This window comes from Martes martes (genome assembly GCF_963455335.1).
Source record: "Martes martes genome assembly, chromosome: 12".
NCBI lineage: Eukaryota > Metazoa > Chordata > Mammalia > Carnivora > Mustelidae > Martes > Martes martes.
In genome coordinates this window covers 88,990,505-89,004,953 of record NC_137900.1, presented here as the reverse complement: position 1 = coordinate 89,004,953, position 14,449 = coordinate 88,990,505, and the positions used below count along the sequence as shown (strand labels likewise).

Here is a 14,449-nt window from a genome sequence, read left to right as displayed (position 1 = left end):
CTACCCATACCCTCCCTCACCCGCGGCCTCCTTCCTTTACTCTTAAGAGTGGCTCCTCCTGGCACTGAAAGTAGAGCCCCAGGGCCTTGCACTTCTGCTGCCCTCAGGAACCTACCCTGGGGGTCCACCTCCTTGGCAACCTTGAGAGCATCAGAGTTGGCCAGGTCGGAGTTGGCCGGGGACACAGCCAGGATGAGGCAGTTCTCCTTGGTGACAAACTGCATGAGCATGTCCCGGATCTGGAACTCGATGTCAGGAGGTTGGTCCCCCACCGGGACCTTGGTCATTCCAGGCAGGTCCACCAGTGTCAGGTTCAGCACTGGACAAGGTGGCGAGAGGGCGGGCTCAAGGCGAGGGGCGTGGCGGTGGGCGGGCGGATTAAGGGACGGGGCCGGCTAGAGAGGATCCGCTCGGGAGCCGGCAGCAGGTGGACGGGATTAGGGAAACGCGGGGCTGAAGCAAGGGGAGTGGGGCCGTGCAAGGCGTGGCCAGCGGTGGGCGGAGCCATGGCGGGGTGGAGTTTGGGGTGGGCAGAGGAGCGGGGTCGCTGTGGGGGCGGAGCCAAGCAGGGGGGCCAGGAGGCCCGGGGCGGGGCCACGTCTCCTCACCGTGCGGCGAGTAGACGCGGAGGTTGATGGGCACCGGGGAGATGCCCTTGTTAGTGCCAGTGACCCGGTCGGTCTCAGCCTCGATCTCCAGGCGCACCTCCTCGAAGTCGGTGAATTTCTTCCCCTTGCAGTGCAGGAATTCGGCATATTCTGCCCCAGAGTGGGGAGTTGCGGAAGAACGGTGGAGGGGTAAGCATCTCAACCTGGAACCCACCCGGGTCCCATCTTCCACTGCACAAGCCCCCAAACACTGCCTTCTCTCCTCTCCCTCCCCACACCACCACCACAGTCTCCGTTATGCATTTTTATCCCCACTTCCAGACGTGGAATCCAGGGCCAAAGGCACACAGCAAGCAAGTTCAGGGGCTAGGCCGGACCGCTCTTTGGGGATAGAGTGGGGAGGCTGGAGAGGCCCAGTCGGGCTGCTGGCAGAGCGCGTACCTGTGGTGGCATTAACCAGTTGCAGGACCAGGGGGCGTCGGGTGACGATGCCTGACCCTCGGGGCAGGAAGTCCCTGCAATGAGGTGGGAGCGAGAGGAGGGTCAGGGCCTGAAGAGGCTCCCTCTGTCCTGGGGGCATCTGTCCTGCCACTGGGTGTCCCAACGCTCTCCCAAAGTGCCCACCGCACCTTAGTCCAAGGGGTTTCAGGTCACGGAGGGGAGATGGCATCCGAGAAAGGTAGAAAGGACCTCCCCCCCACCCGGTACCCTGGGTCACAGATTTATGCATATCAACTGCCAGGAGACCAATAACCCCCAGATCTCTCTCGGGTATGCTCTGTGTTGGTTCTGGGCCAACAAGAAGTCCCTCTGCCAACCCAGTCACCACCATTCAACTGTGGCATGGGGTGCCCTGTGTGCCCAAGCCCCCAGTGGCCACAGAGTGGGTCTCAAGGAAATGGAGCTGCACCTTCTCCTCTCCCTTCCTCTGTGGGGGAAGGGCAGCATCTCACTTCCCCTTCCCTGGGGGCCCCATCTGGCTGAGGATGAGGGGGGTTGGGGGGGAAGGAGGAGGCAGGGGAATTCATGCTTCTTCAAGTGCCTACTGCACACCAGGCTCCTTGTGGGCAATATCTCATGCACTCCACCCAACAGCCTTGTGAGACAGGTGCTGTTGTTATCCCCATCTTCCAGATGAGGAGACTGAGGCTCAGAGGTGTTCAGGCTGCGCCAGTTGGTATCCAGCAGATACCCTTGGTATCCCCGAGTCACTGGCCCAGACCTGATGTCAATACCCCAACTATCTGCTTGTGCCAATGTCAACCTCAGCAGTCCTTCTGGCTAGCCCTTGTGGGTGCTGATTCTCTGTCCTGTCAGCGCTTCTCATATCCACCCCCACCCACGGCCCCACCCAGGCCGGCGCAAGCCTGAGGGCGGAGGTCTCTTCAGCGACCAGGCAGTCAGAACTGCAGTCATGGGATCCCCAGGACACAGGAAAGCGGGGAGCGGGCTGCAGCCTGAGGGACCAGAGGGATCCAGCTGGCCACCTCATTCACGGAGAGGCACATGGAGGCCCAAGAAGGGGGAAGAGACATTCAAGCTCCTACAGGACTTGGACGGAGCCTGAGAAGAACCCAGGTCTCCCACCCCCAGCCCAGAGCCTGACCTGGACCACACAGCTTCCTGTACCACCCCCCACCCCCACACTCCCGGCCAGGAGGGTCCCAGGCACAACAGAGTAGGCCCAAGCTCCTGGGTTCAAGGCCTCCTCTTGGGTCCTGGGGAGACTTCTTCCTGCCCCGCCCCTCCTCTGGGGAGATGAGAGGCCAATAGGGAGGAGTCAGCTACTTCTATGGGGAAGGAGAAGGATGACAAATCCTGCCTTTATTCATCATTTCCAGGTGCTAGGCAAGCACTTTTCATTTCTGCAAGACAGAGCTTCAGAAGGGCAGGCCCAGCATCTTTCTGCCCACCACTGGATCCCACTGTCTAGCCCGAGGCTTAGCATGTAAGAGGCACTTGATAAATGCTGACTGAATCCCCTGGCCCTCAAAACAGGGCCCTGACATGGAAACGATCACTTTACAGATGAAGCCACCGAGGCTCAGAGGTGAAGTGACTTGTCCAAGGTCACCCAGATGGGCACGGCCGAGCTCAGATTCAAACCCAAGGGACTATGGGGCCCCAGAGACTGGGAAGTTTCCTGTCGAACTCTGCTCCTCCTTCAACCCAAAAAGCCAGAATTGGCCTTTTATGTAATTCAATTACATTCCGTCTCGGACAGATTTGGAAGCAGCTGCTCTGTGCCAGGCCCTGTGCTGGGCCCCGGGGATGCGATGTGATGAGTCAGACAGCTCCCTACTCGGAGGAGGAGCTCACAGTGCAGAGGGAGAGACAGACAAGTAAACAGATAATGCAATGCGGTGTGACACGTGCTCCAAGGGAGATACGCCAGGCGGCTCAGAGAAGGAGGGGATTAACGGGGTGGTGGTGGTGGGGGGGGATAATGGTGAGGCAGTTCCTGTCTCTAACCCTCCCATCCTTTACTCACTCCTTTGGGGGTGACTGTCTAGTATTTGGGAACCCCCAGGGCTGTGTTGATAGGACATCTGTTCTCACAGAGGCTCGGGTGGGCATGGGGGCCTGGGGTCCACCCTTTCCCCCAACCAGCTCCTCACCCAGCAATACCATGGCAACAGCAGTTGCCATGGAAACTATAGGAGGGGCTAGGAAGGATGGGACTCCCCACAGAAAGCCCCCCACGCAGAGACATGGACCTTCCCTGAGAGTTCTTCCCCGAGAGCCCCCCTCCCTGCACAGATAGGCCTGCTCAGCCCCAGCAGATCTGCAGGTTGAAGGCCAATGAGATGCTGCATAGAGGGCATGGGGAGCCCAGGGCCCAGCTGAAGGGGTGGTTAGGGGTCTGGGCCAGGCTTCCCCAAGTCACTGGTTCCCCAGGTCTACTTAAAGGACAAGCAGCTTATGGGAAGCAGAGATTAGAGGAGCAGGGCTATGTGTGGGAGTAGAGCCCTTCCTCAGAACAGGATCTCCAGGGCCAGGATGGTGACGGGGGTGCCTGGGTGGGGAAAGGTCCCATCTCTGTCATGGCACAGGTTCCCAGAGCAAGGCCCTCATGAGGCCCGCAGGGGCAGCTTATTAAAATGCATGTTTCTCCGGGCACCTGGGTGGCTCAGTGGGTTAAGCCTCTGCCTTCAGCTCAGGTCATGATCTCAGGGTCCTGGGATCGAGCCCTGCATCGGGCTCTCTGCTCAGCGGGGAGCCTGCTTCCCCCTCCCTCTCTGCCTGCCTCTGTGCCTACTCATGATCTCTGTCAAATAAATAAATAAAATCTTTAAAAAAAATGCATGTTCCTCAGATATGCTGGGTTAGGATCTAGTGGGGCAGGGGTGGGGGAGAGGGAACCTGATTTTTAAATATGACCCCCCCATGTCACTTTCGTGTTCCCTTGGTTAGGAGCCAATGCCAGGCACAGGCCCTGGGTTCAAATCCCACCTTAAAGCCATTCTGCAGTCTGGCCAAGGTGCTTCACTCTCTGGGCCTCAAAACCTTCAGTGGCGAACCAGCATCATAGAAACCGGGCATCAGCCACGACCACATGTGGGCTGCAAGAAGGCCGGTAGAAGCTTTTCAAGCAAAAGCTTTTCACGCCTGGTACCTAGTAGGCACTCAGCCCCTCCAAGGGGCTGCCCAGGGTGCCACCCCTTCTCAGCCCCCTCTCCAGGAGAGTACCCAAATTTCAGCAGCGAATGCGAGATCCCACAGAACACTCTGCCTGCCTCCTCCAGGCACTGACCTGGACCTCGAGATTCTGACCATGAAAGGTTAGGTGCAAATGATGCACACGAGGAGGAGAGGCTTTCAGAGGCCATGTCATTCTTCCATGGCTGTCTAGAGGAGGGGACAGAGGCCCAGAGAGGCGCAGGGAGCTGTGACAGGAGAGGTGGCTGAGAGGGGCCCAGCCCCACGCCTGGGCAGGCAGCAAAGAGCACTGGCTGGTTCACACGTCCAGACTGAATCCTGGCTCCCTGCTGGATTCCCAGGCTCACCCCAGGCCTGGCCCTTGGTAGGTCCTCAGGCAAAGCCCAAGGGAGAGAGCAGGGCTGAACCCCTCCACGGCTCCTGTCTTCCACCTGGACACACGGCGCTCTGTTAAAGTGGGGGTTCAGCCCAGCCTGGCCTCCAGCCAGTGCCGCCCCGCACCTCCCACCCAGCTCCTGCTTAGGCTGAGGGAGGACCGAGAAGAGTGTGCTGGGCCCACCAGCCCCGGGAGCCACGTGGGAGGGGTGCATGGTGGCCTGCCAGCTTTCCCTACTCCTTCTGGACAGATGGTGGTTTCCCAAGGAGGCCTTGCCTTGCCATCTGCAGAGGCGCTTTCAAACCTAAGGCACAGGGAGGATGAAGTAAACATCTCTCGAGGCCTCCAAGGACCACATGCTCCCTGTCTGAATAGACACCGTCCTACCCAGAGGGGTCTGGAGAAAGTGCACCAAAGGCCCAGAGTGACCCTCCTCTGCTCTACGCTAGGACCTGAGATCTGGGGCCAGAGCTCAGGGACCCTGCTTCCCAGGTCCTGTTGAACGCAAATAACATCAGCGAGCAGCCGGCTCGGTCTGGCTCGCACCCAGCAGCCACCTTCCTTCTAAGTCTCCTGTTTCCTGGGCTCTAAGGTCAGACAGGCCTTGCGCTGAATGTCAGAGCTGCCACTCAGGAGCTGTGTGGCTGTGGACAGGTGGCCATACCTCTCTGAGCCTCAGTTTCCACATCAGTAAAATGGGTTACCACGAGGCTCGCATATCTCGATGCCTGAAGAAGTGGTAGCTATTACGATTATAAAGAACATAACTTGCTGAGCAAAGCTAAGAACACAGGCTGGGCTCCCCCCAGACGATGCAGCAGGGAGGGAGTTGGAAGGGGGGGGGTCCCCTGGGGGCCAGCCGGAAGAGCGGGCCGGTGCGCCAGGATAATTCCAGCCAAATCTTGCTCCTGAAAGTGGAAGGCAAGGGAGGCTGGGGTGGAGGCAAGGGAAGGAGTGGGCCAAGAAATACAGTGGGGAGGAGGTGAGGTGGCCTCCAGGCAACAAGTCCCTCTCTGTTCCGGCTGCCCCAGGAGGCCCCAGGCATGCCCACACCACACAAGCCCATGCGTTTCCAGCTGAGGTTGGAATATTTCAAGGCAGTCCTGGCCTGGCTTCCCCGGATGCTCTGATGTCCTGAGAGCAGGGACTGGGCTGGTTCTCTTGACCGCAGTGGCCCCAGTACCCAGCACGGAGCAGGGCACGTAGCTGGCACTCGGGGCAGCCCTGCTGGCCAAGAGAATGATTTGAAGATGAGCTTCTTGGGGTGTCTGGGTGGCTCAGTCGGTTAAGCGTCTGTCTTTGGCTTGGGTCATGATCCCGGGGTTCTGGGATCGAGTCCTGCATCGGGCTCCCCGCTCAGCGGGGAGTCTGCTTTTCCCTCTCCCTCTGTTCTCACACGGTCTCTCTGTCTCAAATAAATAAATAAAATCTTAAAAAAAAATTGAAGACGAGCTCCTCTAGTTTCCCCACCATCACTCTCATTGTACTGGTGTGGAAACTGAGGCACAAGGCAGGGAAGTGTTGCCCAAGGTCATAGCGCAAGTTGGTGATTGGGCAGGAGCGCACCCAGGGCTCTGGACTCCGAGTGTGCACTTTCTCCTCAGCAAACTGTTTTCCCTACTAAAGAAAAGCGATGATCTTTCCTTCCTCCTTATTCTTCCCTCCTCCCTTGCAAGTGTTGATGACTTTCTATTTTCAAGATGGAAATAGATTTCTCTTTTGCCTCCTGCTTGTAAAAATCATATGTTCTCCCTTTGAAAACATACTCGGAAAATACACAAAACATTTAAAAATAAAAAAACCATGATCATTCCAACACCTGGGGACCACTGTTGTAAACATTATATCATTTTCAATAATAATCATGGCGAACACTGAGGGCTCGCTGACTGCTGGTCAGAGGCTCTGCTTGAAAATCCGCATCATCACGAGGCTTCTTTTTGGGGTGCTGGAAGGGTTTTAAAATTAGACTGTGATGATGGTTGCACAACTCTGTAAATGCACTAAAAATCATTGAGCTGTGCACCAAAAACAGGTGAATTTTATGGCATGTAAATTATACCTCAATAAAGCTGCTTAAGAAATCTGCATCCTGGGCGCCTGGGTGGCTCAGTGGGTTAAGGCCTCTGCCTTCAGCTCAGGTCACGATCCCAGGGTCCTGGGATCAAGCCCCGCATCGGGCTCTCTGCTCAGCAGGGATCCTGCTTCCTCCTCTCTCTCTGCCCGCCTCTCTGCCTACTTGTGATCTGTCTGTCAAATAAATAAAATCTTAAAAAGAAAAAAAAAAGAAATCTGCATCCTCTTTTTTAAAGATTTTATTTTTTTAATAATTCTTTTTTTTAAAGATTTTTTAAAATTTATTTTTTTGTCAGAGAGAGAGAGAGCACAAGCAGGCAGAGTAGCAGGCAGAGGGAGAGAGAAGCAGGCTCCCTGCTGAGCAGGAAGCCCCACTCGGGGCTTGATCCCAGGACCCCGGCATCATCATCATGACCTGAGCCTCCCACGTGCAACCACCCCCTACTTAATCCTCTTGACTGATCCTTATGGGGCTGTGTGAGGCTGGTGTGAGGCTGGTGTGACGAGAGACGAGGTCAGGGACCCCTCACGTGCCCACACACTTGCTGGGCTCCAGTCCACACTCATGCAGAGGCTCTGTTTGCCTAACAGCTCATCAGGGGCGTCTCCCAAGTCATTGAACACAGAGCTATACCTCGATGTTCAGTTCTTATCACCAGTAGCTCGAGGCAAAAGAATCTCAGCTCCACCATTGAATGATTTCCCTGCTCTGAACCTCAGTTTCCCCGCTAGTGAAAGAGGACACAAGCCAGCAGCTCCCTCCTAGGGCTACTGAGGGGATGCCCCGAGATCCTGGCTGTGGGAGGCTCCAACGGAGGGTGCCCGCCGGTGGCTAGGTGCCCTGTGTGTGCTACTGAGCATTGCGTTCCTCCAGATTTGGGACTCAGGTCAGAGAGGAGTGTGCATTCTCCCGCTGAGATTTTTCTCCGCATCCTGCTTGGTGGCCTCATTTCCCTGGGCTCAGACCAGATGCCTCTGAGCTGGAGTGATGCAAGGGAGGCACTAATAAACAGGTGAAATGCTAAAAGTAACTGTGGTTTGGAAAAAAAAAAAAAAAAGGAACTGTAGTTGGAGCTGCTGTCTGCCGGGACCCCTCCGCCCAAGGCTTTGGCCTCTCTCGTCCTCTGCAGCCCCTTGTCCTGGGAGAAAACTCAGCCCTACTCCACATGCCGAGGGGTAGGTCATAGGGGGAGAGGGTGATCAGGGAAGGCATCCTGGAGGAGGTGTCGGCTGCCGTGAGACTTGGAGGATGAGCCAGGGAAGGAGGGAGACGAGGGCATGGTGAAGATGAGGACAGCATACACTGGGGGGGGGGGGGCATTTTTTCCATGAACTGCAAGATACTAGGGCAGACCCTCGGGGAGAGGCTAGAGGGAAGTAGGGCTGGCTATGGCAGGCAGGACTGAGGGGCCCAACTCAGGAGCAACAGGCTTGGTTTGGAGGTCAGAGGCCAAAGAGGGCTTGAAGCAGAGGAGGTCAGATTGGGAGGCCATAGAGAGTTTCCGAGCTGTCAGGTGGAGAACGGGTTGTGGGCACGAGAGAAGGCCACCCCAGGAGCTAAGACAAAGGTGGGGGCAGCTGGGGAACAGAGAAGAGGGCGTACAGAGGGCAGGATCCACAGGGCCTGGGCCTGACTCGCATGGGGACGATAACCTAGGACGGGAGGTTGGTGCCAGAGCCTTTGGCCAGGGCAGTGGGCAGATGTCATTTAGGAGGCTGCCTCGAACACCTTCCAAGACCAGGAGTCATTTCTCCTGGTGCCTGCAACGGTTTCGGCTGTCCCCGTACCGCTCTTGGTCCTTAGCTGGATTTCATGCCGGGGAGGGGTCAGAGTCCAGAGAGACAACCGGGGAGAGCAGAGGAGAAGCTGAGGGGTGTCATATGTGTACACGTGGGCGGGGGTGAAGAGGAACTGACACGGAGGCTGGAGACCGGTACCCGTTCCGTTGCTGTGGGACTTCACACAGGTGCCTACCCTCTCTGAGCCATCTCAGCACCTGAAAACGGGGGATGAGCGTCTGTTCCTCCAACTAACAGTTTTTTGGTTCCCAGAAAATAATAATCAGCACTGTCCTTGGACATGGGGAATCAGGACCCCTGCCCCACACTTTAGGGGTCCCTCTTTGGATCTCTAGAGCAAGGGGTCCCCAGGGGCCAAGGGTCAGTGCCCAGCTGGAGCTTATGCACCCTTCCTAGGCCACACTTGAGTGTTCTGGAATTCCCTCTCAGTCTCGAGCCCTCCTCCAGGCTTCTGCCCTGCCAAGTGGGGGTGGGGGAGAGGGTCCTTTCTGGCACGGTGGATGGAGCTCAGATGTGAGGGCGGGGTGTCTGCATGTGAGGCCAGGACGCCCCTTCTGGTGCAGGCTGGAGTAAGAAGAGACAGGGGCAGCCTGGGGAAAGGGGCCACCTGTCCCCACAACACCACACCCCAGCACGGAACTCTGAGCCTGAAATTCTAAATTCAAACCCAGTCTGCCAGGTTGTTATGAAAGTGGGTTTGCCAAGGCGGGAGAGCAGAATGTATTGTGTTCAGCGATCCCTTAGCTTGATTTATAACTAGAATATTTAGACATCAGGCACGTGGGCCTCCATTTCTGCCCACGCACCTCCCCCCACCCCCCGCCTTTCCCCGAGTTTCTGACCCTGTAACCCCAGCCAAGGTCAGGGAAACTCAATTCTATTGGAGCTTGGATCAGATGCTGTCTGCCAGAGTCACCTTTCATTCCCGACTCCTTGGGGCCCCTGGATGGGGCGGGGGTTTGGAAAAGATGTTCTCTGGCCTGGGCTGAGCACGTGAGTCTGGTTGTGGACGTGTGTTCGGCATGTGGCAGGTGCTGGCTCTGAGCGTTCAGAAACTGGAGCGGGGTGGCCGCCTGGCAGGGAGTCGGCTCTCTGAGTGCGGGTGGCCGCTGAGGGGCCGCTGGGGTGCCTCGTCACCTTCCTGGTCTCCCTGGGGCCTCCACTTGTCGCTCCGTTACACTGTCTTTCGTCTGGGTTCTCTAATCCACTGGGCTCCTTCCCTCCTTGGGCCTTGGCTCAGATGGGACCCTATACCTGGGGTGTGTTCACTCCTTTGCCTGACTGGGTCCCTTTCTTGCTCAGGTCCAGCCTCAAATGCCACCTCCTCAGGGGGGCCTTCTCTGGCCCCCCTGATGACACCCCTCTTTTCAAAAGAAGGCTCCCCATACCCTGCTTCAAATACACAACAAAAGGGCTCTTGGTGTGATTTAGTGTCTGTCTGTCCTGCTCAGCTGTGAGCCCCCTGAGAGTAGGGATGTGTCCTACTGGCTCATGGCTATATCCTCAGGGGCTGGTACGCCGTAAGTGCCAAGCCAATGTCAGTCCCTTCTGCCCCCTCCACAGTCAGTGATTTTCCACCTAGGATGTCTCAGGCTATCTCCTAATCCCCTTTGGCCTCAGTCTCCAAATCTGGGAACTGGAACCACTCAGATGTATCCCAAAGCATTCAGAGGATGAGAGCTTAGTAAGGGTGGGCTGTCCCCCACCGGAGGGCCCGGGGATGACCAAGAGAGGGGCTCTCAGAGGCCATAGACTGGCACCAAGACCATGCTGGGATGAGAACATGGAGGAAGGGACAAGGAGATTGGTAGGAGGCAAGGAGGAAGGGAGCCTGAGCAGGGGTAGGCAGAGTCACTAGGGAAACCCAAAACCTTGCCTCTCAGGCCCCGCCTTGGGTTTGGGCAGAGGCTCACCAGGCCCCCTGCCACCACTCGCGCCCTAGCTGCCTCCCAGCCTGCCCTCTGTCAAGTTGGAACAGACCTGGCACGTCACCTCTGCGAGGCCGCCCCCCGAGTGTTTCGCGGGCATTATCTCAACACTCAGCATAATCCCACGAGGGAGGTTCTATTATTATCCCCATTTTACAGATGAGGAAATAGGAGCTGAGCAGGGTTTCAGAAACATGCCCAAGGTCACTCAGCCTGTAAGTGGCAGGGCTGAGCTACGAACCCAGGTCGGATTCCAGAGCCCGAGCTCTCAGCCCCTCTGCCACATTCTCACTGGCCTTCGCCTCCCCAGGGGCCAGGAGGGCAGGGAGGGTAGGCACTACCCATTTGTCAGCCTACTGGGCGCCAGAGTGGGGTGGAGGGAGGGCAGAGCCTGAGAGCTTGTTCCAGGACACCTACCTCACTCTTGGTCCCAGACAGGTGTCGTGGAGGGGTGGGCAGAGCGGGGGGCAGACAAAGGAGGGTGGCCTAGGGTAGCAGGCATCTACTCACAAAATGCTGGGGTATCCTGGGGCCCTGCACACACTCCTCTGTCTACACTCACCCCGAGATGATCTCATCTACTCCCAAGGGTTTAAATCCCACCTCTCCTCGATGGGTGAGTTCCAAATTTACATTTCTAGCCCGCCTTCCCCTGAGCTTCCGGCTTGCATCACCACACTGCCCACCTTACACTTCAGACTCAACATGCTCAAAATCAAGCTCCTGGTCCTACCCCCGCCCCCCAAACCTGCTCCTGCTGTCCTCCAGTAACGGCAGCAACACCCACCCAGAATCAAAGACACTGACGTCATCCTCGAGTCCCTTTCCTCTCACCCAGCACATCCCATCCACCGCACGTCGTGTGGGACTTTCCTCCAAAATGTACCCTGAACCCCACCATTCTCCTCCTCCTGCTGTGAAAGCCCTGGCCCGTCACCCCTCGGCGCCTGCGCACTGGAGCAGCCTCCTCACCTGTCCCCCACCCCCTCCCCAAGTTACACACTTCCTGGAATCCACTCAAGGCGCTCCACTCCTTGAAAAGCTGGCAGAAATGAAAATCAACCCAACTACTCATCAGAGCCTCAGTCTTATAGATGCAACCCCTGGCTACCTCTCTGATGTCATGTTGCCCTTGCACACAAAACACCAGCTACAGGGGCTCCTTTCCGTTCTTTGAACAAGCCAAATTTGTTACTGCCCCAGGGCCTTTGCACAAACAGTTCCCTCCACCTAGAATGAGTCTCAGTCCCATAGCTTCTCATCTCAGATGCTACCCCTTCCTAGAAACCATTGCTGACCTTCCTTTTCCCCTTCCACAGGACTGACCCCATTCTCTCATTGTCTTCTTCATGTACAGGCTCCTGTGTTTACCATTTCAGAGTTTCCCCCCGTGGAATGCAAAGGTTTTGTCTTTTCTAACCTAGACTCTCCAGCGCTGTAACACTGTGGACACTCCACGAATGTCCGAATAATTAAATGAATTAGCCTCAGTTTTCCCTTCTGTAAAAGGGGGATGAAGAAGGAACATCGATCCAGACAAGTCCTAGCAGGGTCCTGGGCAGCTGCTGTGCCACTTCTGCCGCAGAGCTGACCACAGGGCTGTCCGGGGGTGCCCAGGATCCCAGGCTGGCCCGGGGCAGCCTCTGCTCCCTATGGTGTATTTTTCCACTTCCTCTCCCTGGGGGGTTGGCTCCTGGGAAGCCCCAGGAGATGGAGACGGAATGGCTGTTTCCATGCTCACGGGTCTGGGGACCCAGGCCTAGGCAGAGAGGTCAGGATCCCATGAGGGAGCAGGTAGGGTTGGCTAGGGCCCTGACTGAACTCCCTCCAGGTGCCCCAGGCCTGGCCTCCTCACTAGCTTTTATGAGGATCAAATAACGCTTTCCCACCCATGCCCCCACCTCAGGCCAAGCCCCCCTCATCTGCCCTGGGCTTGCACCTGGACACCGGGCACATCCTCCCACAGGGCCACTGTTAGAGGGCCCCAGGGTGCTGGGGGCCGTGAGAGGACCCGGGCCTCAGGGGGCACAGCCCACATCTTGTCCACTCAACAAGCTAACAGGGGGCCAATTCAGCAGTGGCCTCGCTGGCCCGCCGTGTTGCCTACTTGCTGGCACCTGCCTTGGCTGGACAGTGATCTCCAGGAAGACAGGGGCCGGGTTGGCCCTGGCATACATGGGTCCCCAAGCCTAACTGATCACCAACAGCTGCCTCTTGTGTGTTTACAAAAGGGTGTTTACACCCATGAACTCCCTGGAGCCCAGCACTGCCTGGTCAGGCAGGTAGGGCAGCAATGGTCTGTGGTCCCATTCTACAGATAGGGAAGATGGAGGCCCATGCACCTGCACGTCCCTGTTCAGGGCCTGGCTCTCAGAGGCTCTCAAGACTGAGATTAGGAAACTGAGCTTTGGACTCTAATAGATGCTGTCCTTCCTGGCTGGGGGACTTTGGGCAAGGCATCTAACCTTGGGGTCTCTTCCCTTAGCTCCAGGATGGGCATCATGGTACCTGCCTCATGAAGCCGCTGTGTGCCATCCTGGGGAGAATGGTATGAGGCACCTGAGAAGGACTCAGCAGGGGTGGGGGGTGGGGGGGATATGGTCACCTTCCCACCCCTCCCCCCACTCCATGCTTCCTGCCCAGAGCACACAGCCCAGAATAAGCAGGCTTTCAGCGAATGTTCTACAGACGAAAGGTAGGAATGTGGTTTGTATACTGTAAAGTGCCACATTTCTGTGGGTGTTTCTTAAAGCACTAAGGCCTCTGGGCTTTGCTGTGTCCAAAGTCCCCACCACCCCCTCACCCTGACTGCTGGGCCACAGGGAAGGGGCCCATCTGTGTATCTCTTGCCTGTTTGTCTCTGCAGCTCTGAGGGTCACGTGAGCAGGAGGGGGGCTCTATGGGAGCCCATCCCCAAGAGACAGACGGCCTCCCCCGCTGCTGACCAGATGGGCCCAGCCACCCCCACGGTGGCTTTCCAACATCTCCCAGATACACTGCTCCAGTCAGAATCCTTCCCTCCAGCCCCAGGGTTGGCACTGGGTTTCCCAGGTCATCTGAGGGGTAGGAACAACCACCCAGTGAAACTGTCCTTAACAGAGGTGGGGAAACAGGCTCAGAGAGGGCAAGTGACTCTCCTGAGGCTTCACAGCAGAACCTGGCTTGGACCCAGGATGTCCCCTCAGAACTGCTGTCTCTCTGAGGGAGGAGGGGCCTCTGCGTCCCTCTCTCACGTGCCAGTACTTCCTTAGCAGCAAAGGTCACTGGGAGAAAGCTAGGGTTTTTGAAGAAGGTGAGGGAGGGAGAGGGGAGGCCAGTGTCACTGCCTCCTCCCTGTATGCTCAGCCCCCATCCCGCTCCCAGGAGGGCGCCATCCTCTTCTTAGCACCAGAAAGCCATCCCTGCCTCCATTTTCCCTGGGGATCCTGGGGGGGGGGTCACGACCCCACCTGCCCCCCTAAACCGGGGACCTTTTGTCTTTGCGGTTGTCCCCCACTCCCTGCCACCTGGCTCTCCCAGCGCCCTGGGGGATCAGAGACAGGAGGGGGATTAGGTTGTGCAAATGGCTCCCCCCTCCCCGCCATCCTGCTTCCCTGTCTTAGTCATCTCTGCCCTCCGCCGTCTTCTCCCTCCATTACGATCCCTCTGCCAGGCCCGGGGGGAGAGCGACGGTGGCAGGCGCCCCCCCACCCAGGGGCGGTAGCGGAGCCAGGGGCCGGCGGCTCGCAAGAGGATCAGAAGCGGTCTCGCCGCCAACCCCCTCCTGGTCCTGCAGCACCCCCCGAGCCTCCCCCCTCCGCCGCCGCGCTGCGCACGGATGGCGGCGGGAGCTGCAGAGGTGTGTGTGTGAGGGGGGAGGCTGTGCCTGGTCCTCGATGTCCGGGGACTGTGTCCTCTCTCAGGGACACAGCTGGGGGGGGGGTCCCTAGCCACGGCCCAGGGATCCTCATGGGGGAGGGAGCTGTCCTCCGTGGAGCCTAGGGCTGGGGAGCACTGCCCTT

General features: G+C 57.7%; 1 protein-coding gene across 9 annotated transcripts in view; it reads right to left on the bottom strand.

Moving 5' to 3' along the window:
- The window catches only part of DNM1 (dynamin 1), a gene marked incomplete at its 3' end in the record, with an annotated part of 44,236 nt that overhangs the window by 29,154 nt on the left and 633 nt on the right, over window positions 1-14,449 (bottom strand). For all 9 annotated transcript variants that reach the window (XM_080820042.1, XM_080820041.1, XM_080820040.1 and 6 more), the window contains exons 2-4: window positions 1,050-1,123; window positions 609-758; window positions 116-319 (exon numbers count right to left, since the gene is read on the bottom strand). In XM_080820042.1, the coding sequence (XP_080676168.1) occupies window positions 116-319; window positions 609-758; window positions 1,050-1,123 (428 nt within the window). The remainder of the gene's footprint in view (window positions 1-115; window positions 320-608; window positions 759-1,049; window positions 1,124-14,449) is intronic.